At 43.2% G+C, this 26,406-nt stretch overlaps 1 protein-coding gene across 4 annotated transcripts in view; it reads left to right on the forward strand.

Moving 5' to 3' along the window:
* The window catches only part of LOC100643569 (nephrin), a 99,775-nt gene that overhangs the window by 48,588 nt on the left and 24,781 nt on the right, over positions 1 to 26,406 (forward strand). For all 4 annotated transcript variants that reach the window (XR_007224202.1, XM_012308772.3, XM_048406196.1 and 1 more), the window contains 4 exons: positions 126 to 236; positions 5,708 to 5,935; positions 13,446 to 13,597; positions 20,408 to 20,549. Coding sequence is in view for 3 of the 4 variants with exons in the window: in XM_012308772.3 (XP_012164162.1) it covers positions 126 to 236; positions 5,708 to 5,935; positions 13,446 to 13,597; positions 20,408 to 20,549 (633 nt within the window). In the remaining variant the exon portion in view is untranslated. The remainder of the gene's footprint in view (positions 1 to 125; positions 237 to 5,707; positions 5,936 to 13,445; positions 13,598 to 20,407; positions 20,550 to 26,406) is intronic.

Consider the following 26,406-nt stretch of genomic DNA (forward strand, 5'->3'; position numbering starts at 1 on the left):
AGTCGCCTTTTTCCGACCCCTGGACCCTTCGATTCACCCAAATTATCTTCCAATTCGATTCTATCGGTCTAGGTTGAGAAAAGGGAACGCGTCGCCGCTCACCTGGTCTCCCTTTCTGTTCACAGTGCCGCCAGCGAAGCCGATAATCTACGACGCGAAGAGAAGAGACATGAGCAAACTTCTCGAGGCCTATCCCGAAGGAGCTGACCTGTTCCTTGTCTGCGAGGTTCACGGAGGTAAGCGTCGAGTGTAAATTTTTCGTGTGCGAGATTAACGACCGAACGGCTTCCGAAACAATCTTGCAAAACGGTGTATCCCTCTGTTTGCACTCTCGTGTCGGAGCTGTCATTTATTTCGCGAGAAAATAATCTGTCGCCATGTTCCGCCCCTGTGGATTAATTGGCCGGAACTCCGTTGACTAAAGTCCGCCTCCTTTCTAATACCAGGAATAATGGATCGCTGCCAGAAATTGCTTCCAGCCGATTAGAGGGATGAATTATTATAAGTGGCTGCGCATCGTTTATAAAAACCTGGCGGACAGTAACCGAGCATCCGTCATACTCGATCAAATTGCTCGACGACAGCGCTAAAACTGGGTTTCTTCTTCGAGAGGACTCGTTCCTTGGCAAAATTTAATAGAGAAATGGTACAACGTGCCGTCTCGTTTCGCGTTCATCGATACGTCAGTCATACGAATAGTCTCCCAGGGCCTGTTTCTCGAAAAAATAGCAACGGAGATAAAATACGACAGCGGAATATCAATGGGATACGTCCCGAGGTATGTAAGTCGCGTTAAGACGAAACCGCGACATGACGCGAGCGACGTCTACCATGAGAAGGGAAATCTGCACGTATATGTAATCGCGCGTAAAACGCAGCACGAAGGGTGACGAATGCGCAAACGTCTTTCGAATCTTGCGCGCCGGACGAAAAATCCTATTTCCTTGAACCGCGAGTATTCACTGGAGCGAAGCCAATTCCATTTACAGCCAGCATTCGCTTATTCGAAGAAAATACGAAGTGAAATAGGCGAAAAGTCCAAGGAGGAAGGAAAAGAAGAAGAAAGGAAAAAGAAGAGTCCAGCGCGATTTTTCCAAGATTCGTCGCCTGATAGGTGTCACGTTGCGCGACAAATTCTCTGGATCGACGCCAATTTTAATCTTCGACGCGGTACTCTCTTTCGCGGTACAGCCTCGTGTCTCGAGTTTGCAAACCCTTCTTAACTCATTCGACGATGCATCTATCGTTAGCGAAAAAGAAGTCCGTTTACATTATCGTCTCTTGGTTCGCGCAACGCTTCCAAACGTGAACGATCCAGAGACTAACCGTTACGAAATTATTCGAATTCGAGACTGTTTTTCTACCGAACGATTTCCGACGATAATGATGCAAGATGAAAATTGAAAAAAGCCCTCGAGCGGCGATATGCCAATCGCAAACGTATTATTAAACATTATTTAATCGAGGTAAATTTCCGAGAGACTCGCTATCGACATTGTTCTGCACATAAAAGTTCAGAAATATTCCATCGTTCGTGAAACCAAAATGTTTTAATTTCATTATACATTCGATATTACATCGAGCAATGGAATCTGAAAGATTAACGAGAAACTGCCTCTGCCGGAACTTTTTCCTTAATTCAACAACGAATTTTTTCGTTCTCTCTTCCCGTGCTCTTTCCTCTGGTCCTTGAGGAAGATTACACGACTTACAGCTCACAGCCAACCAGTCGTCGGGCCAGCCAACCGTTCACCCTGCAGTCCTTCGGACGAGCGATTTGTCACTCCAAGGAGAAAACGAATTTCCAACTTACTCTGAGAGTTTTCTCTTTCCATGTGCACGGACAGGTGACCCACGACTTCCGGAAGGTTCGCATTGTCGACCAAACTTCATGGTATCCGAACGAGATACGAGTAACCAACGAGAACTGTCAAACACCGGTCTATGCAGCGACTTACGACAAATTTATATTTTCTCCTTACTTCACGATCGTCCCTGAGTCACGGCAGTTCGCAACCACTGCCGCTGTTCCGACTCTCCTTTTGAAATTGCCAATTCCGTACAAAGAAGTTCGAAACTTACGTCTGCTTGATGGATTACGATCGAGCAAACCAATGCGCGAGTTGTTTATCGCTAAAGATAATAACGGCTCGAGTCCGCAAAGCGATTTAGCGCAAAGTATAATCCATATCAAGACCAACTGTACAAAAACCATGCGTACCAAAGGTGAACAGTCATAGATATATGATAAAGTACTCGCAGTGTGTTCAAAATTCAAGGTAAGAGTTTAACTTGGCATAAGACGTGAATAATCGTCGGGATCGTTTTCAACGGCAGATTTGGGTTCGCGATGGCAAGGTATTGCTGCCAAAGTAGCGATTATTATTTGGCTGCGAGCTTAAAACCAGTTGGATGAACTTGAACGAAATGTCGACCGACCGACCGACCGACCATCCTTTAAAGCTTACGACTTTTCTTCCACCCTGTGATTCCACGAATCGTGAAAACGAGGCAAAAACGAGCATTCACCGTGTCGAGAGAAATATTTACGAAAAACTTTTGTAGAATAGTTGAAATATTTTTTATAAGTGCTTCGCGAACAAAGGTGCATCCATAAAAAACCAGCGAGCCGTCGCGTCGCGTCGCGTCGTCGACCGTTGAGGTTCCAAAAATTCCAGCGGCTCTATTTCTACGAGTGTGTTTTCTCCGATGTACGTCATGGTCGTTGGTTAAAAGAGGATTCATGAAGTAAAGAAGATCGGAATTTCGGAATTTTATCAACTCGAGACCTAAGTTCCGTAGATTCTTTCTCAGACTTACCGCCTTTACCGTCTTTGATAAAACAACAGAAAATGGGAGGTCACTGCGCGACCGAACGTTCCTTTCTTCCAATTAAGGTCGGACATCGAGGGCGGTGGTGAAGCGCTGTTGCAAAGAGACGAGTATTCAAAAACTGAGACAAAATAGACACGAGTATAGTTCTCTATATGCAAACCGAAACTCTTCTATCATCCATGAAACAAAAAGAAACCCCGATAATCTCTTACAAATAAGGATTTTGATTTACTTTATCTCGTTTGGAGCGAGTTTTTGCTTCGGCAATTTACAATACACGCGAAATATGAAAAACAGGATCGTGACGATGCGCGATCGAGATGTTTAACACACCTTGGCGAGATGTCCATTGTGGCACGCATTGTTGTCGCACAATGTGTAGATACCACACGTATATACTATCTTCAGCCTTTGCCACGCATCACCTTCCTCGACTGCTGCGCGTTGCTTCGGCATTGTTAAAACGTCCGCACGAAAGTAATTCTACAGCAGGTCAGAGTAAAGTGTTTGTTTTAACGTGACTCGCGGCTAACGGTATTCCTTGCTTTAACCTCGCGGACCAACACTCGCGAATCCTGCAGTTTTTCTCTTTCATTGTTTGCTCGATCTTTACTTTCCCGGCGTTTTTAAAGTTCCTAGCGTTCCACTGCAAAGACGGGAAGGAAAATAAAATCAGTACAAACTATGAAATTTCCCGACGAATCGCGGCGGTAATTGATTTCCAGCAAATTCCGCCGGTGTGAATGGGACAGACTCGCTTAAGGACACTTATTCAGGCAAAAACGTTATCGAAAAGTCAAAAACCCAGCTTAAAGGGGCGGGGATCGATCGCTATTCGTAACAAGACTAATTACCGCGGAAAGGCTGCCTCGTTGACGAATCTTGAAACTTGAATCGTATAAATGGCATCGTTTAAGTGGCAGCTAAACTTAGCTGCGTTATTAGGAACCTCTCAACGTAACACCATGCGCTCTATTGTTCGTGAAACGTTCCAGTTTCAAGCTGCGTCCACGAGCAAACAGTCGCGCCAGGCTTTTCTGAAATTTCCAACTTTGCCTCTGTCGAGAATCAAAATTACAGAAAAATCAAGTATCAATGTATATCTAACGAAATTCGTACAGAGTAAACGAAACGATCGGGACTTGTCGGGGCTACAAATGTAGCGAATGCGGTCGAAAGCCACTAAAATTCGCCTTCTATTGTACTTCCTTCGCTGTCGCGTAGCATTATTACGAGCAAGTCGTACTCAGCTCGCGAATCTCGTGATATATACCTGTGTACCATCCATGATACCAGGTGGAAACCTGGAGAGCAATAAACATCCTTCTCCTCCTATCCCCAGAAATCCCCGGCCCCTTACTTCCACCTTTTCTAGTTCCGTTCTCGTAGAAGCAATGAAATAATTCCCCATCTCGCCTACCGGAAAGTCGAGAGCGTGTGACACTCACCCTCGATTTCTCCCTCCACCGGTTTCCTCCTTCAACTATACAAGCCACGATTTCTGTCACTGTTAGCTCTCCGGCCGCGTAATTCACCTTCGAAACGAACCGATCTATCCAGAGATACTTGTAGGTCCGCGATCGCGTTCGTCTTTACTACGTGTATACAGTAGGTATACATATTTTCGATCTAATCAAGGAAATACAGGAAGTACACCATCGTTTACGTGATAAAATACGCCGACTCTATCGCATCGGGATCCTTCTATACTCGCGATTCAAGGAGACAAATTTGCACGGATAATTAACTCGGAGAATTAGGTGACCATATAACCGGTACATCGAGACTATCGAGATCGCTAATGTTGTGGCCGAGTAAGACCCGTCGAGCGACGTGATTGACGACTAGCTCGGAGTCTCTGATACACATTCGTAAACATGGACACAGTTTCGATACGTCGTCTACTCGGATTAGTCGAGTTACTCGAATTGTCCTAACCAACGATCAACCTGCTTGTTACGAGTAAGCGATAGAGAACACTCCGTCAGATATGGATCAACGATATTGCGGGATTGCCAAGTAAAACATCAAACAGCGATAGATCAAGCATCGACGCCGTTAGATTCTCCCACGAGTGACGGAGCGTGTCCGAAGCTTTCTTACGCTACCAACAACCAGCTCTTGGTCGAGTATCCAACGGTCCATTTACCCTGCTCGGTCAGTGGTTACTAATAGTCACTTTCTCGAAAATCATTTCTATCGACTATTTCGCTACGGTAAACGTTTCTCAGAGTTTGCTTCCGGTTTCAACTACTTTCGTGTGTGATCATCCCGGATCAAGGCTAGAAAATGCCGTATCATTGAGGCTCAGTCGACGGGCTTTCCTTCGGCGATACCTTTTTAAAGTACAACCTACCCTGATGAAATTGCAACTGGGAAAAATTCTTACATTCGAGAAAAGAATTCTACCAGAGGTAAAAGAAGTTGCAGAGGGAATTCTAACAACTAGGAAACTTAACCTTCCGAAGAATCAAGAATTCCGGCAATAGGGAAAAAGCGTAACGACGACATAAATGAAATTTCAGCGATAAGACTGGGACGCAAAGACACCGGAATACCAACTAGATGTAAGAAACAACGGGAAAACTTTATACGACTAACGTGTAAAGTAACGATACGTTATCGATATCGTATATACGTCCTTCAGGGGAATAAGAATTATAAATTCTGTACGGAGGAACTCGACACATTGTGATTCTAATAATTCTCGAAATAGCTTGCGATACCTGAGATTTCCTATAAGATTTCCATGAATGTAATTTTGTTTGCATTTTCATTCGGTTGTCACGTTCGCTGATGACTAAAGCGGCATGCAAATGCATAAGTCACGTCATTTGTGTACGTTCTAAGATGACTTGTCTGTTCGATTTAGGTAAACCAAGACCCCGAGTCACGTGGTTTCTGGAGTCGCAGACAATCGATGCGCCGTCGGAGATTCGGGAGACCCAAGGGCCAGGAGGCGAAACCAACGTCGTAACCATAAGCAATGTGACGCTGAAGGGTCTCACGAGAAGTCACTACCACGCCAAACTGTTCTGCAAAGCAAGCAATACTCATTTAGCACCGCCACCCACTACTGCCGTTATCATCGAACTTCACAGTAAGTGGAATGACTCGAATTCCCCCATTCTCGTTAATTCTTTATCGCGATTCCTCCTATCCCTTCTTCCCGTTTTCGAAAGATCGAGTACGCACGTTTAGAATACCGGCGATAACTAAAAACATTATTCAAAAAATCGATGGTACGAACGAAATACCAGGGGATCGCAATTAAGACAATTAAGTCGTCTACAAAAGACAGAAGATTTCAATAACGTCGTTTTATCTGCCTAAAAGAACAGTAGGTAATTTGCCCCTTCGTTAGCCGCGAAAGCCAACCCAGTTATGTTAATGAAATGATTAATAATTAACGGCGCTAATTACCCGTGATGCAGGAAATCGCTTGGTTCGAAACTCGAGTGTTTGTCCCGTCGGCACAGAGGTTTCGTCGTGCCCATTCACCCGACGCGTACACGTCCAAGTATTCTCTCTCGCTCTATTTTTCTTTCTTTTTATCTTTTATTTCCTCTTTTACTTTTTTGCAAGTTCCACGCGCGCGGTCGCACATAGCATAAAAGCGAACAAAGTTCTTCGGACGAGAGGAACGAATATCGAGTGTTTGTGCGTGTATTTTTTTATCCGAATCGAGAAACGGTTGAACGTTTAACCATCGCGCGTCCAACTTCTCTACGACGGATTTTTTCCCATAAAATCTGACCGAAATGAACGAACTTCGAAAACGGCGATATCAATGGCAGCAGTTAGATTCGACGAGCTGAAATTGAAACATTTTTCAAACGATTATAACGGAAAGAGAGGTATGTGTAGTATGTTCGACAACCAACGGCCGCGCAACACTGGAAATCACGTTTGAAAGGCAATCAGGACTCTGATGTCATTAATAACGTTACTTCTGAAATCGCCTGGCAAACCGCTACGTGCGCCAGTACGAATCGGTATACCTGTAACCATGTCCAATTAAATTTTATGAAATGCGTACACATATGTATGTATACATTACAAGAGGAACCGTTTACCCAACACACGCGAATCATTGCTGCGCGTTTCGACGATAATCGAGAAGAAACGCGTATTCGCATCTTGGATGAAACAGAAAAACGTCATCGAATAAATACATCGTAATAATTGCCTCCTTTCGACGCAGCTGACCCGTTAGCGATTTGAATGGTCGAAAGGAACGACTTATTGCTTTCTGTTTATCGGGCGAAAACGTCGATGATATAGTGAATAGAAAAAATCAGACGAAAGCGAATTAATCCCAGCAAAGCGACCGATTGATAATCATCGAAAAAGAAGAGAAACACAAGCGACGATATATCCCGACGCTTCTTTGACGACCGATATTAAAGTCCCTACGAATCGTTTTACGATATCGACTTCGATTCGTTCTCCTTGATATTCGCGCGCTCTAAACCGCCAGCGGTTTCGAACCCAACTTTCATCAGGGGCCGATCAACGTTTTCTTTAAAATTCGCAATTGCCCTGGTATCCAAAAGGGTTTCTCGCGCGAAAAGAAGGGCAAGTTTCGACGCGACGCGACGCGGAACGTCCACGCTGACTCTTTTCGTATTCTCTGCGCGTATTAAGAGCTCCGGTAGTTCGTGATCCGATTAAAAACTCTCCGGTTGGTTCGGCGAACAGAACCGCGATTGCAGATGTCAGTCGATGCAGGAAATTAATATTAATAATTTCATAAGCACCGGGTTGCTGGCCGACTCGTCGGTACGCTCGAGATTCATCCCGCGAGAAACTTTTCCATCGGACAAACAACTTTAAATTAAATTGCGCGCCGCGGACGGTCTTACCGCTCGTCGGATACAAGAAGAAACCGAATCGAGTAATTCTGAGCGATGATGGTGTAAAAGACTCGCTTGGGAAATACGCGCTAGGGAAATACGCGCTAAATGAAAACCATCTTTAGACCATGGCGTCATAAATATCGTTAAAAATGGGAAATTCGACGAAACAGAGAAATCTTTCGTCGCCTTTCGCTTTCCATTTTCCTCTACGTTGTTTTACGTATAGATCCCTTAAATCGGTTTTCCCACGAGGAATACGTATCTATTATCCTATTACTCGAAGAATCGAGCTGAGCGAGACTGGATATTAACACTGATCGCCTCTTCAATACAACACTAACGCAACTCTTTAAACTCCACTCGCTAAACTTTCCATTATCCTACACCCTTCAATATCTTCATCCCCAGTCACACTTACGGACTACGCTTTAACGTTCACTTACGGACTCAACGAGTAATCGACTTGGCCACGACTCTCTTCAACTCTAACATCTAACCCTGGCAAACTCGAACACTTGCAAAGCACACTAACCAATTACTCAAAACTTTCAAAACTTTAATTGCTTGCACGCTCGTTTACAATTCTAGCACGTGCCCATTCTCGTCAGCGCCAAGTAACACGCCAACAATCGCCATTCACCCGAGTTATCCGTTAAAGCAGTCAGCAATTTGCAAAGAAACACGATACTAGATCGACTTTGCGATACTTGGCTCGTACACGGGATAGCAAACATCAAACCGCTTGTCGACTAAAGCGTAAGCAATAACAAAGTGGAATGGTTAATCGGACCAAGATTACCTTGCATTTTTCTTCCACGATGCCTAACGACCCAGCTGAATCGTTCGTACGGAGTTGGTAACTGGGATGCTCGATTATTCGTTGATTGGACTGAGTTAGATGAAGCACGCGGCGAATGATCGACAAGCACTCCGTTCAACTACTCGAAAGTCTAACGAGTTGAAGAGACGACTTGACGACAGACGTGGGCACGAATCGATCGTACCTTCGCCTCGCCTTGGTCGAACGCCTCGCGTTCACGTGTTTTCATCAGTGATAAGAAACGCGTAAACTTACGTAGAAACTTCACGCAAATATATATCTCACGAACTATTCTACAAGTACGGATATTCGAGCAAACGTCGCGTTAAGATTCGATACTAATAACATCGTTAGGAAGTTGCGCTATTAGCTAGAAATAAAATCAAAGAAACGAGATAAATTATTTCAAGATTGCATCCTTTGAACCAAGATTCACTGATTCAAGATTCGCTGATATATATACATACGTGCTATATGCATGCTATATAAAACCGTAGAAGAAACAGATACATACTCGGAAATTAGCTGCCTTCGATATGAATCGAACAACGGTTTTATTATTCTTTCGAGAGAAGGGCAGCTGAGATAAAAATGAAGTCTTTCTGCTTCCATTAATCTCAGACTAATTGGAGGCACGACCGATGAAGCGTACATCGGATAATTGGAGGATTCTTGATCGATACAGTTGAAATTCTAACGAGCCGAAGAGCTAGCCGGCATGCGTCTCTCTCCGACCAAAAATGCACCTGGCTCGGCCGAGTCTTTATCATTTGCATCGAATATATCTGCATATTTCGGAATTATCGGAATATCGTCATGTAAGATTCGAGGGTGACGGTCACATCTGGAGGTATACTCTCGCAAGTTCGACGTCCTTTTCCGATATACATACATATGTATATAGAATATACGTATATCTGATATATACATAAATCCGCAAGCACTGTGATAGTTTACCAATTTAACAAGTAACGAGTGACGCGAAGATGACACGAACGCTACGTGACCGCGACATGGCCAAAGATTTTCTCTCTGTGGTTCATTTTCATTAGCGCGTGGAATTGGGGAACGCCGCTCAAGAAAATTGCTCGACTTCGTTAACCAGTCGGGAAATCTCACGTTTCTACTTCTACGTCCAATGACAACAAAGAACTCACATTTGACAAAAGTCCACCGACCAATCCACCGTCATCGAGTTCCCGTTAATTAGTAAGAAAACTACCGAACCTCTCTTCGTTTGCTCGTTAGTCTTTCATAGGAAGGAATATCAACGAAAGCGATAAGAGTGAAGCAAGAATCGAGCTGCTAATCGATCACTCGGTTCGTGGTAATAATCGACCATCGATAATAATCAGACGTACGATTCAACTTTTCCTGCTCCGTCGTCTTCGGGCGCTCATCGAACGTTTGTTCGGCGATGCATAAAACAAAATAGAAGAAGATGAAGGACCGTCGTGTAAAAGCCGCGCGGGTAGAGATCGTTCGATTGTTCGTACCGCGTGACAGGAACGCGAGGAAAATTTTACTAAAAGAACGAAACTCGAGACGTGCGTAGACCCACGAAGTAGTGAATCTTGCAACCGCGAATCCTCGCAGATGTACCTTTGGATCGAGAGACAACTAAGAACAGGAGCGTTGCAAACGCTCGCAAAGATGAACGAACTTAATCAACTTTTAGCTCCTAATACCTTACCGAGCTCGCGGCAAGTTAATAACTTCCTGTTTTCGTACGATTATCATTGCGAAACGTGTATTTCCCCGATGAGTCAAAAGTATAACACGATCCAATTTCGGTTCCGCTACCGATTCGACGAGACGGTGAGAATAACAAAGTTTGCATCGATAGGAACGAAACTAAAACCTAACCCCTACCATTGATATTACGTTGGAACAGTCGCGCGAAACCAAGGAAAGTTTGGTTAATTTCGACAGAAAGGTTGAGTTTCGCGAAGTCGCAAATGCGATCGTATCGTATTTGGGCGTGGTCTGCTGGAAAAGCTTATTAAACAGACCCAGCGACTCGTTTAAGCGAAGAGCGAGAAGAGGTTAGCGGTAGCTTTGGTGAAAACGATACGAGTTGCGGTTTTGCCAAATTATGACAATAATATCACTTAAAATCGTGGCCGATCTGGCTAAAATTTCACTTAAGTCGACAATTCGCAGAATCGGCGCATACGGACCGTTCTTTAATGTTCGCTCGTTCCACAGCTAACCGACTTAATCGACAAACGAGCCATTTAAACTTCTCTCCAATTCCTTTTTCTCCTTTTTCGTTCCCCATGCCCTTCTTTTTTTTTCAACCTCTGCAAGGTTCCTCCTTAGCCCGACTCTGGCTTTTTCCCCAGCGTGAGACGCATTATTCCCTCGTCAGTAATAAGCCCGCGAACCGTGAAACATATTAAACGCATAAATACGCTGGCAAGACGTCGAAATAAACTGTCGCGGGCGGCTGGCGAAATTCCACATCCTTGTCTGTAGCCCGATTTCGTATTTCTCTCGTCCTGTCGCTGTACAAAGAGTTTTGAATGAATTTAAAGCGAGAATTACCGGAAACACGGTAGCCAAGAGGTAATGTCGAGAGAGGCGGCAAGAAAAATGTAAAGATTATCTCGTAGTTGAGGTGTGGGTATTAAAAAGCAGCGAGTCAAATTCAGAGGAGCCGTTCTCGGCTGCCCTTCCACCCGACGACATGAATTTTGATTTACAAATTAAACACTCCGCAGTTTTACCCACACTAATTTCCGTCTGTTTTTGTTTTCGTTCGCTCCTACGAGTTCTATTTACACAGACGTTCCTTTCTTACCTCTGTACGCCATTGCACAGAGTCCTACTCCATGCTCCACTCTTTTTACAACCTATTCCCGACACTTCTCATCGATCTTTGTTTCTGCCCTGTTCATTTCCAAAAACTTGCCTTGAAACGGCAATAGCGAAACATCGCGTCGTCATAAGGAATAATACTTTTCGATTCATCTTTTCCGCGATCTATTAACGCTTATCCTCCGTTTACGCGACAGTTTCCTTTGATCGTTGAAGAGGAGTTCCTCAACGGTGAAACATAATACGATATATCTGTGGTATCTTGACATGTTTAGAGTCGTGATAGACGAAAGGAAAAAAAAGCGAGCAATCGACAAAAGTCTTGGTTTAATTTCCGGCGAGACGAGCACGAGATGGGAAAACTTTTTGTTCGGACAGCGAACAAAGCTGGTGTTTCGAAACATACTGTCAGGATCAGTAAGTGCATCAAAATTGTGGACAGAGGCGAACAAAAAAGTTGTTGGTCGCGTAGCCTGACTCTGACACAGTTTTCAACTAGCTAGAGTGACGGTCCGGTTCTCTGCATAACGTGTCGTTTCCCCTTCCTTTTTCTCCGCTTTTTTTTGTTTACTGCACCGCTAAACGAAAATTTCGTCCGCCAAAATTGTCTCGTGCGCGGAAAATACGTAGAAATAAATTTTACGACCCGCAAACTAGCAAATAATCGCTTAAACGTCAACTACCGGAGATCTAGATTTTCTACGTAGCACTTGATCAACGCGAGTAGGTAAACGTTCGTTCAGCGAACGAAGCGTTCATTCGTGTTTAAGCGGTCGATGCGTTCAATTAGAAACTGTACGATACGGAGAAAAGGTCCGGTTTAAAGTAAGCGCTAGAACTGGATAAATGTAAAAAAGGAAGGGAACGAAAAAGAAAAATAACGGAAGAATGTGCTAGAAGAGAGAAGAAATAACGATGATTATTCAACCGGTCCGGAGCGTAGAGTCTGGTCGTACGGTAAATTTACGTCTCGAGGAAGTTTCTCTCAGGTCTTGCAGAAATCAGTGGAAAGTTGGAAAATCTTTGGCGGTGCCGCGATGCGCGGTCGCCTTCTACTGTATTTATCTCCGCGGGCTGTAAAGTCGAAGAAGTTGCAAAGCGATCAAAATCTTTCTAACGGCAAAACGAACCGTAGAGCTCGGTAACGAGCTGAAGGGAGAAAGTTTTGAAAGTCGGAAACGAAGATTCCACGATCGTTAATCGACTCGGTTAAAAGATTCAGCTTACCGACCGCGAACTTGCAGACGACGAGAACGCGTAGACACCAAGTAACGAACGCTTTAACGGCCGCGAACAATGGCAGATAATTACAGGCCGGTAACGAGGAATAGCTATGCTGCGCTGTGCCGTGCCACGCCGCACCACGCCACGCCGTTCCTGGTTTGCGTCAGCGCACGGTTTTCGAGCGTGCGGACCGAGCAGAACGTTTAATTAATGCTCGGTTATTTTCCCGTTTGCCAGCCGCGCGCGGTCGCAATCTCGTCATCTAATTAATAACAAGCCAAGACCTCGCTGTGAAAGGCATCTGTCAACTCGATCTACGATGAAACTCTCTGACGCCTGCAACGTTTTATTTCTCCTTCGGCCCACCGGTGAAACCGAGCTTCGCAATCAAGCAGAAATTTGTAATGTAATCGTTATTAATTACGCTAAAACGTTAAAACGCCATGTCCTATCTAGTCTCAAATGCGTTACTTTTTTTTTGTTTTTTTGAAACCGTTTTATTTCTCGATTCAATCGAGGGATAACGGGACGTGTACGAAACAGAAAGCGCTTAGGCGCGCGCTCGCGTCCCTGAAAATTGGCCTCTTCGAAATCTTTCGTAGAATGCTGTCCCGATAACCGAGTCGAAAAGTTTCGCAAATAACATTTTCTTTACGCTTACTCGACGCGCTCTTGTACGTTTCATTGTCCCGTTTCACTTCACGTACTGTACTTCTACAACTTCTTACTGTTTCCACTCTGTTTTTAAAGATAGAATGAAATCACGACGACGACTATCGCGTTCCAGAATTATCAAAGAAATTTTGCCACGTGTATCTTGTAAAATTTTCGACTTTTGTTCGTTAAGAATATCTTTTGATACTTTCTGTGTCTGCCGATAATTTCAGTGAAACCATTGAAAGTGGAAATTATGGGCAAAGACAAAATCCTATCAGCGGGGAAGAAATACGAAACAAGATGTCAGAGCACGGGATCGAAACCACCGGCTGTTTTAACCTGGTGGAAGGCTTCTAAACAACTCAAGAGGACCATTAAAAACGTGAGTAGAAGACAGATTATAATCTTTCAGATACAATTATAATATTATGCGCTCGAAATAAAACAAAACGTTGCGAATGGCGAAATAAACGGAACAGGAGAAAATCGTGGCAAGCTATGGTAATGGCGCGGAACGAAATGGAACGATTTTTGATATTCCCTCTGGGAGACGAAACGTTTCCATCGATCGATGCACACCTTGTCAACTTGCTTGCGAAATCGTTCTCTCGAACTTGAAAGAAATAAAAATAACGACATCTCGATAACGATATTCCGTACTAACGATACTAAGAAGGAGAATAAACTTTAGATGAGACAAGGCGTAAAAAGGTCTCTAAAAATAAAATCGTTTCTATCGTATCCCACGTTCTTCCTGCCTTTATTTTCATTTCCCTTACATTGCCTCCGTATATCTTGTTTCTACTTTCTCCGACACTTTGCTATCGTCAACCCTCCGTCGATCTTGCAGTTTCTATCGACGACCCAATTTATTATTTCTGCGCTCTGACTGCAACGCGATAAATACAAGCGCCATTTATAACAACGTTGAGAAAACCACGCTACCGCGAGGGAGAAAGAAAGCGAAAGATATGGCTCGAGCAATGGTATTTAATTGGTAATTCATAGACTAACGCGTTGGCTCGTTTAACGTTGCTTCACCCCTTTTAGCCGAGGTCATTACGATAGTCGACGACCATATCGGCATTGAATGTCATCGAGCAACAGTTGAAACGACGCCAACCCGATAGTCGTTTAACGACCATTATCGAACAAACGTGTTTTTCTATCAATCTTCCGCTAGAATAATCATCCTCCACTTATCGTTCGTGTGATCCACGATGACAACAAGATGACAAGATGGAGGAGGAAGGCAGATTTCGATCTCGAAGGGTCTGGGTTTGGTGAAACTTGTGTTTCTGGTTTTTCTCGTCTAAATAGAGGAACAAAGGAGGAGAAGGTTAGAAAAGTTCAAACAAGGGTAGATCGTTGCGGAAGTTGAGCCTGAAGGATCAAACGCGTAACGAGAAATCCTTTGGAAAGCTTACTCGACTCATGGCCGGCACTTCCGCTGAGATTAGACGACTCGTTGTCTCGATAGAATTAATCCCCAGGTCACATGATGGGTTGACTAAGTGGATTTCCGATAAAAAGTGTATCTAACGATATTACTTGGTCCCGCAGACAGCACAGTTAATCGAAGAGATTGAAACGTCAAACAATCCTGTATCTGGCGCTGGCTCGCTCGGCAATTTAATAACTTGAAACTATAGCCTATACGACTATAAAATGGAGCGACAAAACGACGGCCAAACTTTAGTTACCAAAAATCAATTATACCTCGTTCCGCGATGAAACATCGCTTGGGCAAAATTTCGCGCGAAATTAGCCACGAAACATCGTTTCGAAACGTTGGAAATTTCTTGGGTTGGCGAATAACGAACAGAACGCTCGACGCTGGTTTTCAACGAGGTAATCGATCCCGGTAGTTTCACCATATATTACACCGGAGATTCGTGACGATAGTTAGATATCATTGAAGATGGGCCATGGATACGCCTGAACACGATCGATTTTCATTAAGAAAATATCCGCTAAGTTACTCGGAGAACGGCGGCATTTTTCCCTGCAACTTTTCCGATCGCAAGTTAGATCCAATCGACAAGTTGCGAACCCCGCGCCATCGGGTAAGGGAAACTAAACTCTGTGAGCTCGCGTAATCCTAGTCAGAGGCGTACTTGTTCCCGGAAAGTGGCAAACAGTTGGACGGGACGTAATTGATGTTTAAGGGAAACGAATGTTTCTTCGGGTCTTGGTTTTAGGATGGATCATTGATTCGTTGGCCGTCGCTCTGAAAAGGCAGAAGCTCGCGTACGCGTGCTATTCGCCGAATAGGAAAACACCGACACAAAGAGGAATGGGAAGAGGAAAAGGAGAACAAAATACGGGAGTCACAATGCGGCAGCTACGGTGAAATGGTAGCCCGTGTGGCATGCCAACGACACGGCCGCCCACTCTCTGTACGTTTTATATTTTTCTACGAATTAATCTCTTTGTTCCCAATAAATTAGCATGATTTCAACTTTTCGCAATTCGATCGCTTCGAAACAGTCGTCTTTGTCTTCGACGTGCAACTATGCGATTGAAAATATAAAAATTACAGCGAAAATGCAAAGAGCTCGTACAGCCGATAAAGCTCCGCATAAAGATAGTTTACGTTATCGCCGGTAAAAGAGGAAAAACGTAAAGAAGGGAAAACGTAAAAAAAAGAAAAAGCTAGCTGCGATTTATTTTTCGCTTGCCATAAACGCGAGATGATCTCGTAAATTATAGTATAAAATAAATTGAGATACGTATTATTCTAATTAACGTGGTTATACTCGCTTCGAAATAAATGCTTCGGTCAGTTCGGTGCTTATTTTTATTGAACGAGATCTTTCGCTCAACCATAACCGGTGGTCCATGGTATACGTGAAAACGACAAAGCGCGTAACAATATACGAAAACTCGTTTGTTGTTTATCACGAAAAAAGTAAATGTTTATCGCGGTGCGGCAGTTAAAGATCAAATATTTTCTTCAAGCAATATCGTCTAGAATTTTTTAGATATTTGCTTGTTCTTTAAACGTGTAATATAACTATGCGAACAATCGTAATCAATATGATCGGCTGGCTGGTAGAGAACACACGGGTGTAGAGATTACTGCAATTAATTCGTTTTATGTAACTACAGTATTGTTAATAATTTTGTACGCTCGATAACGCTACCATGCTTTTCCCGTGATTGACCGTGCTTCGCGTCGCTGCGATTTATCTAAATTCCAATCAGATATCACATGGAGCGCGTTATATTTTTAATCGTTTCGCTGTATCTGCATCGAGATGATCGATGAAAACGGACTTTTGCGTTTTTTACTCGGCATAGCGGTCCGTGGTGTGAACGAATTACGGTAATGGTAGAAAATCACGTCGATTGTTCTTGACTATCGCGATATTAAAAGTTCCATCGACTTACCTTCCTTTGAAAGATCGCGCAGAGGATAATCTCTGTATAAGCGAACTCGTGCTTGTCGAAATATAGAGAAAACGAAATATTATGGAACGAAACAAAGAGAAATCTAAAGATTCGTCTAAGGAAAAATTATCCGTGTATGAAAGAGATTAGAGAAACTAGCTACTTAGGAACCACGTCCGATCACTTTTGTTCGACCATTTTTGGGAAACTTTGCAACAAAACTATACCCCGCAGCTGTATCTCGAAGACAGTTAACAACATAGTTTCGCCAGGCTTCTAAAAAATCAATAGCTAACGCGGTTGTCGTGCAATAAAAGTCGATGGAACGACAAAAATTCTGATTTTTTCGTTTGATAGGTTTTTCATCAATGTCCGAACGTCATTTTTCTTCTAGATCTTGTTCGTCTAATTTGTTCAGGCGTCGAGGAGAACGAGCGTTCTATCCCGATGAACAAATACCTTTTTCGGCAATTGCTCGTTCGCATCCGTAACTCGTAGTGACAAAAGCAGCAACGAAATAACCGTGAACTGTGTACGAATCGATCGACGAAAGCGTTGACGGGTCAGCTCGCACACGGAATATGTAAAGTTCGACTTGCCTCTTCGTCAAGAAGATAAGGATATTTGTAAAAAGTATAACGTTCGAAGTGGAAACGTTTAACGAGAGCGACGTAGGGACGTAAAGGGAATTTTAAAAATCAAACAAAGAAAAGGAAAATTATCCGCGAAAAACTGGAAAAAAGAGGAGACGACACAAAATATCGCGGCACAAGGGAACAAGGTGATTCACGTATTGTTTCGCATTTTGTTCGACACTGAACGCAGAAATTAATATCGAACGTCAGAGTAGCCATATTCATAGAAAATACAAGACTCCGATGATTTATCGTCACGTCAATGTTATCAGTACGCCTAGATTAATAGTTTCATGGATATGACAGACGGTTTGATAATAATTTACCGGGTGCATCCATGTAATTGCTATCGATCCATCTAGGAACATCTGGATTGATAGCAAAGCCATCAGTGACCGTCACTGAATCCACACGTATAATGATGTTCGAACAAATGTAACCTGGAAACGAACGTGTCGAAGCCGTGGACAATTCAATAGTCGTACGTGACCCGTTATTAGGGCGTGTCGCCAAAGATAATTAATAATACGTATCAAGAACTTCGATTCGGTTCAAAGATCCATAGCAAAATCATTAAGAGTGTAGTAGGAGAATGTAGACGCAAGGTTTAACGATCCTCCAAACGACGGGGGATAACTGTCGACGACTTACGAGGGCGTTTTGGCAGGCTGAAGCGAAACCGTTGGTCGTAGTGCTGCGTCGGCGAAAACGGAACGATATCTTTGTGTAGGCTGCTGTATTTCCGCCATTGAAACGTCCGCGACTCGAAAGCTCGTAACGCGAGCAGAAAGAGTGCTTCGAAAACATAGCAGCGGATCAAAGCGTTAACGAGCAGAATTTCCAGCGATTATGAATGACGATGACGTTTCCCGACCGTCTCCTTCTCTTCTCAAAGAGCTTTGGCGCTTTTGCTTACTCGAACTACGCCACGACTATTCGAATCGGAACCGATTTACGACGAGTTGTACGTCGAACGCCCAACTATCCAGAAGGTAGCGAAGGAAATCTCGACGAAAGCAGATACGTATCGCGTTTAATTGCCGCACCACTTTGTACCTGTCGAGAGAGCGAACTTGCCGAGAACGTTAGCAACCAAGTGCGCGGTGACCGGAGTGACACCACCTGATTCGTAGAATCCATTAGTCGAAACGAGGAAGATCGTTACACGTCGTACGTTCCGTTCGAGATGGTGACAACAAGAATAATAGCTAAGCTGCGACGATAATAGCCGGTGTCGCGTCACGTTACCTCGCCTCTCGTCTCCTCCTCTCGTCATGCCTCGCCTCGCCTAACTTTACGCCAGTACGCGATGCAATTCGCGAATCGTCACCTTGTAACTCTCGTTACCATTTGTCATTGGAAAGCCGCGCAAACCTAATTAATACTCCCGATTCAACGCCAACTCCTAACGAGATTTCAGCGTCCCTCTCCAAGATACGTTGTTGACTTTTCAAATATCTCAATCAGGCAAACGTCGAACGATAGAAAAGCAAGACAATGTACGAGAGAATATCGCGCTAAAAAATTACTGAAATGTTCATGCCGCTGTAGGAACGTAAATTGAATTAAATGTTGAAAGAACAGATATACTCCGTTAACGCACGACTGTATCGCGAAAAAACGGGAACGGTCGGGGAAAATGAAGCCACAAAGGAGCAAGGAAGCTGTGCTCGGAAAAGGAGAAGGAAAAACAGCAATCTACCTGGCGTCGCGTCGTTTTTGCGGCGAAACGAATGCAAGGGTGCATAGAAGAAGCGTTACTAGGTCATACGATCCAACTCGAGTCGACCGTGACCGTTTTATACTTGCCATGATATTTTATCACCTTTTTTTCGGAAACCCGTCAATCCAGTACCATTAGCAGACTAATTTTCATGGCACACAAAGAAAGGACGAAGATCGTAGACGGATTGAACGATCCGATAACGAATCGCAGATTTTTTCGCCCTCTTTCCCGCTATAGTAGCTGCACATTCACAAATCCCCGGAAGGCAGGGAACGCGACTAGATGCATCTCCGAGGACCGATTTTCGAGTAATACAACGACACAACTGGCTTTTCCCCGTGGATCTACGCTTTAAGCTTAAATTTGTCGCGTATTATTAGTTTCCTGGATTTTATCCAGGACTAGTTATTAAGCATAGAGTTTTATCGTGCAAGCGTACACCAGTTCGCGAAAATTTCTCCCGTGTTTCTATTCCCTCATCGCCTGCGGAAATTGTCAACGAAAATTATAGCGGAACTACCCTTTACTCTTCCTTCTTTATCTATTTTTCTTCTCCTCGGAGTTGTCCGAGTACCGTTTTCGTTATCACGAATCTATCAACTTTTCGAAGCAAGGAGAAGGAAAAAGGAAAAGAGTTAAAAAATATATTGCAACTAGGTGGATTACTCATTAACTAGGCAGATAAAAGTGTAAAGGACGCACACGCTAGCGGTTCTACCCTCGAAACTTACAAGCGAATGGCCATTCCAAAATTTCGCCGATATTACTCGCTATAAATCCGACGGGTAAACATTTTAGCTTGTGTTAAAAAATATATCGAATTTTTTTCTTTTTTTTTTTTTTTGTACAATCGCGAATTCACGTTGCTCGTTTTTGTCCGACGTGGCCCCTGTTCGTTTTGGTCGATACACCTCTCGTCTTGCCACCGATGCAACATTTGAATTTGAGATTTTCCAGATTTTCGAGTTTTTCGATGCCGCTCGTCTCACGTAGCGTCACGGTTCTTCCGTTCTTTTCTCTCTCGATTTCCGAGCGACAAACAAAACCATAGGAATCGATGTGGCTACTGACACTAGAAAGGAAATGATGCAAGATCGAGCAAGGACATCCTACAAAAGGGAGAAAAAGAACAAAAAGAAAAAAGACAATATTCCATCGAACGAATACGGTTGTCATGGAGATTTAATTCTGAAATTCAGCGCAATTCTAAAATTTCCATCGTCAGAGACCGCATTGTAATTATTAGGACGGATTTCTCAGAGTATAGCCAATATCGCGGTGATTCGAGACTTGGCTTGGCAAATTCTATCGCGACGTTCGCATAGAAAAGTTTTATTCGCCTTCCCGACTTCTACGTTACGTTACGTACGTTGCAGGAGGTTGATCGTTCGTTCGACTAGTTATCTATAAAATACGTCTATATCGGAATTCCGATCAGTTTCAGGAAGATGGAACAAGCGTCAGCGTGTTACAATGGACACCGTCGATCGAAGACGAAGGAAAATTTCTCGTGTGCAGGGCAACGAATCCAAAGTTACAAGACGCCGGCATCGAAGAACGATGGAAGCTAAAAGTACACTGTAAGTAGACCGGCGATTCTCTTGGTATTTTCCGTTACCGTTGAAATTACGAAACGTAAAGATTCCAGGCACACAAATAACAAATAACAAAGCATACCTTTGATCGTTTACGATTCAATTATTTCAATAAATTTGAAAAGCTCGTTATTCGAATTTTTAACCAGGACAAAAGAGGGTTCATGGTATACGATCGGAATTTAGAAGAAATTGATACCCGTACGGTGAGAGGTCTAGCTAGAACCAAGAAAGTTAAATGTCTCCGGCTTAGAGGGGTCCGTAAGATAGGTGACTTCTCGTCTAACAATCGTTTCTCGCGGAAACGTACCACCCCCGTTATTGTTTCGCCTCAAGTACTTTTGCTAAGATGTTAATTACATCAAAACAAGCGAAATATTTGTCGCGATATGTTTACGTTATACACCGTATAAATTGAACAAATTTATCTCGAGGAAAGTCTGCAAACGAATAAACCAAAATATGCATTAATCCATGTTCGCTACACGCGAGTATATTCCGTTGCGAGCTAACAAAGGCACAATATCGGTTCTCCTTGATTTGTCTCCTAATGGAATAATTGGACTCGTAGCAAGGATCTTCTAATGGTATGATTCTCAGTTAATTCGATTCCGATAGATTTCCCTGACGTACTGGCATACACGCAATCGCGAGAACGGCATTGGTATAGAGAGAGAGCCTTACTACGAAATTACATGCCAGCCAATCTGTCCTGCCAACGTTTACCTGCATAACGTAAGCCAGATACGAGCTATCGTTATCCGTTTATTTACGACTACGTGTCTGATCGGCCACTCGATGCATCCGCTATTATCCTTGTTTCCAGGATATACATACATATATGTGGGAATTTGGCATTAATAGGACGAATCATATGGCGTGTGGTTACGCGATATCTTTGCGAAACCTACACGACAATTTCGTTACGAACACACTTCACGTCGCCAGGCTTTCGCCTTCATTTCCATTTTGCATCGTCCGATTTTCAAATGTATTGGTTATTTATCAGCGACAACACCGACGAACAAACGATCGAATGAAACACGATAATTTCTCAATTGTCGGATAAAAAATGTATCCCACGATGGTACAACGAAATTATTTCACCATCAAAGAACGCGAAATTACGTTAAATTCTTACGTTCAACTCTGCTAATAAACCTTTGGTCGAGCCTCGGTGGAATCGATACGCCAATTCCAATAGCGACTTCCCAGTGGAATTCCTCACGGCGAAGAATCAATTCGGAGAATATGGAATGATGGTCACGATCGGAATAATCCTGTAATAACGTTACAAACTAGCGGTAGATTAAGGTTCGAATGCTTTCCATTTAGCAAAGACGTGCGCGCGTTATATCGAAAAAGTTAATGGCAGAAAACGTCCGGAATGTTGATAACAATTCTAGGAAAATTCCAGAAAGCTGGCCGCTATATTTGTTACGGTTCAACCACGTCGGTGTCTACCGGTAATAATCGACGTAACTCTGTAAACAGCTTTCGACTTATTTACGAGAGCATAGCCAACGATCCTATCGATGCTGGTTAGTTCTTTCAAACCGCGTAAACACCTGAATAAAATTTCACGTTCGCGGGAAATAAACGGAGGCTATTGGCCTTGGTAAATACGAATAAGAATTCGCGCATGCATATGTAAATATCGTTAGCGGCGCGGCAAGCCACCGCGCCGAAACAAAAAGAATCGTCGCGTAAATCGTTTCCATATTTTTGCATAATCCGCGCGCAGGAACGGGAACGGGAGATGTTCCTTGTAAAATCGAGCATTTCGTCGAGAAAATGGCTGGCCATTATTGTTATAAAGTGGCCCATAACTGTACAGTTTACCGTAGCTAACGATACAGAGACGTATCTATCAACGTCAACCTCGAGCTGTCAGTGGTAACGATACGTGCTTCATCAGACATAGCTCGCATCTCCACCCTACCGGTGGATTTCGCTGGTGACATCGTAACGATTGGAAAATCTCGTTACGGGTTATTCTCGAAAAGCGTGCGAGCGATGCGAAAAAAGACATCGATCGATTTAGGCTGCGATTAAACCAACCTTCAGTGCCGTTTCGATCAGTCAGGCCGGAGCACAATGATGCAGAAATCCAGCGTTTTCGATAATAATCGAAAGCAAGAGATATAAAGTCACGGTGAATTAGTTGGAAAATTCGCGACCGAAGAATCAACTCTGTCCATAAACTGGTATAAATCCGGAGAACGTTAAGAGAAAATCGTAATTGGCGGGAGGAGGTAAAGGAGAATGGGTCAATGGCATCGTTTGTGTCACGTGGTTAACGATCTGTTCGGTCACGCGAAAACCGTCGTCCCGAGTGGAATGCGAGGCATAGCGCGTGTTCATTTGCCGGAAAGCTATTTCCTGCCTTCCATTACCGGACGATGCTGTATCGCATATTTGTGTCCGTACGGAAGCGCGGGTACACGCGCACTCTCATGCACGCGAGCAATCGAATCTCCAACGCGATCGCGCCTCCGTACCACGGTAAACCTTGTGCATGCTACTATGCAAAGTACATATATACAAAACGCATATGCGTACACGCGACGAGAAATGTAAAGGCTTGCGCATAAAACGGATATCTACGTCAATATCCACTGTTTGTCTACTGATACGCGTTTCGGCAACGCGATCAGTCCGCTACTTCTCTGTCGTTCGTAGATCACCAGGGTCTTCGGAAATTCGCAACTTCCAGGGAAATTTGAGGAATATGGTGCAGAAAATTGCTAACATTGTCCGATTAATTTATCCGATACGTTCTCGAAGGCGTAGGAATTGTTTTTAATTCCAGTTGCTTTTAGTTTTTGTTGTTTTTAGCTTCCAAACCGATTATTCCGTTTGTATAAGTTTACGCAATTTCACGGCAGTCGAATACAACGTTCCCTCGATCGATCGTTTCCATCTGTAAAAAGAGACTCTATCGCAACAGGATCTCGTCGCAATCAGACGAAAAAATAGGCAAGAAAGAAAAATGACTTCCCGCTGCTCAATTACGAGGCGATAGCAGCGGTCTCTGTTAGTCCATTGTACCCGAAATTATTGCGCGCGATAAACGTTCGCCATTGATTTTACTTGCCAAAACTAATTACAATCTCACGGTTACATGCTTACGTATAGATACTCGGCTATCTCTGCATATCGTTCTATCCTTTACGACAGTCTCTTGCATTTTACCATTTTCGTACACTATTTTTCTTCCTTTTTTCAGATGTTTCATTAAACACCCGCTAGCTGCATTGGTTGTTGTAAAAACAATAAAACTCGTTATAAATAGTTATAATTGGCAAGTTGACGATTTAGAAAACGACTCGAACCAGTAACGAGTTCGACTAAACAACGTCGTATGGAACCTCGCAAACTAATAATAATTTTCGTTTCCTGTAGTAAACACGCTGTAGATGCAACGCTACTCACCAATTATGTCGCTCCTACTGGCGCAAAATAGACAAAGTTTTGAAACGCGTCTCTCGGAAATTGTGAACTCGGGTCAACAGCGCGACCCGTCTAGAGTGACAGAACCAACGTAGCACAGAGACGAGATATAAGCCATGTTGCATCTAATTAATATCTACGGCATAACTGCGTGACAAACCGAAACAAGAAACGGACGTTTGAATGCGTACTCCGAAAGGACATTCCTTGTCTTTGTTTATTGCGTTCTACTCGCTGCTTTGCCCTCTCTGTACGATATTGTTAAAATACATCAAACAGAGAAACTTGTCTTTCGCATATATTCTGTTCACTCGTGCTCGAAGAATGTGCATTGTAGTCGCAAGGGGGCTTCGCAAAAATAGAGGTACGTCGCTACACGAACGAATGCCGATTCAAAATTAATATTGTAAAGTTTAAAGTGCCTAGGCGCAGCAGGCCATCGCTAGTCAGCAACCTTATCGCTTTGCACTAAATGTACACTAAATCTATTATCGTAATAGAACATTGTTCGCTATGTTGCGTCTGCCACTTCGCTTTCGTTAACTTTATTATATCGGTGAACTTTGACAAAAGAGAGGGTCGAAAGTAAAATTAGTCTGCCCGAAGCAAACTTAAATATTTCGGGAAAAAGGAAACGAGTTTCTCGATAGAACTTCCTCTCTGACTGAAATACGATAGCATACGATAACGAAATCAAACGTCTGCCTATCGAAGGCAACATTTCGTTGAAAGCTCGATATGTATCTACGGCAGAGAAAGCACATAGTTTGTTATTCCGTTATATAACGCGATAAGTTCGTCGGAGTGTGCTTAACGACGCGACGTCCTACAACTTTGATTGGCTACGCAGACTTTGACGGTCGACAACTTTCGGTTTGCCGCCAATACCGGAGCTGCGTGTTGTTCAAACAAAGAGAGAGAAAGAGAGAGAGAGAATGATTCTGTGAGTGTTCCTTCCATAACTCGCGTACGCGACTATGTATATATATCGCGGGAATCAAGAATGAAATACGCGTCTGTGTTAGCGTTTATTCCAGTTGCCGTTATCCTGTTCGTTAGAGTTTCCCCTTGTTGGCGACGCAATAATAAACCGTCCTGTCGAAGGAATTTGCTAACTGGACATTGGTATACGTCAAACAGCAAACAGTTATGGGGACACGACACAACAGCCACCGAATATGTATGCGTATGTCGTCGAAGAGAGTTTCATCAAAGCGAATCGAATATGTGCTTTCTTCTTCGGCGGTAGTTTATGGAAAAACTTAAGCTCGTGTTACAGCCGCGTATCTAACAAACTTATCAAAAAGCTTCGTGCAAGGATGAAAGATCATTGCGTTGAAAATATATAAAGATATTTCTTCAACGTCATCTTAGTATGGAAATTATAAAATCGCCGGCCACTTTCTATCTGACTATCACAACACGACGTTCTTGTCTTGCGAGAATGAAACATCTAGCTACCTTTCGGGAAACTCGTTCCATGATCTGACTGATCCAACCGAGTTTATCATCTTTCGCGATATCGTGCACATCTCACGGATACAGCGGAAATGAGAAACAAGATTTTCTCGACCAGTTTTCGTCGTCCCGTCGAACCGGTTCATTTCCTGCGTTTGGAGGTCCTTTAATCATTTAATGCATCCTCTCTCTCTCTTTCTTTCTTTCTCCCATTTTTTACACGCAACGCGTTTGCACAAAGGTTACTAGTCGATTAACCGTGGCTTTACATTTCGATGTGAAATCTGAAACATCAGAAAATGTTAATTATTAACGTGTCCAAACGTACAGCCAAACGTTCGTAATTACGAATGTTTCGAGACAAGAGAAACAAAAAACTATCTACATTGCATAACGAAATTTACGAAGCACAACGTTGTTATCATCGTCATCGTTAATAATTATTCGACACGGCAGCCAATGTATCATCATTGTTTCGAATTAAGCTCGGCTTAAATATACCGACCATCGTACGAAGACGATTTACAAGCGATAATTAACGTGAGTTTAATTCTACTTTAAATATTAATCTTCATAGACGACCTCTATTATTGATCACAGATAAAAACTCAGGAAATGGGGAATGAATTTTCCAACCCGGCATTCTTTATCTCTATCTCTGCGTTGTATTTCATGCGCGTTACAGAAGATTTTTTCTTTTCTTACGATCGATTGCAATCAACGAGCGAAATACAAGCATCTGTAAAATTATGAAACAAACGAAACGGAAAGTACGTTGAAACGAAGATGGTAAAATGTACTTATCGATTGTATTTTTTTAGCGCCTTTCGCTTCACCGAGAATTTTTAATTCCATTTTACAATTATCCGATTCCTACGTACCACGTCGTGTTCGATGCTTCAGATCTTTTCTTCATTTATCCCGTTCTTCG

The sequence above is a fragment of the Bombus terrestris genome, chromosome 5 (assembly GCF_910591885.1).
Source record: "Bombus terrestris chromosome 5, iyBomTerr1.2, whole genome shotgun sequence".
NCBI lineage: Eukaryota > Metazoa > Arthropoda > Insecta > Hymenoptera > Apidae > Bombus > Bombus terrestris.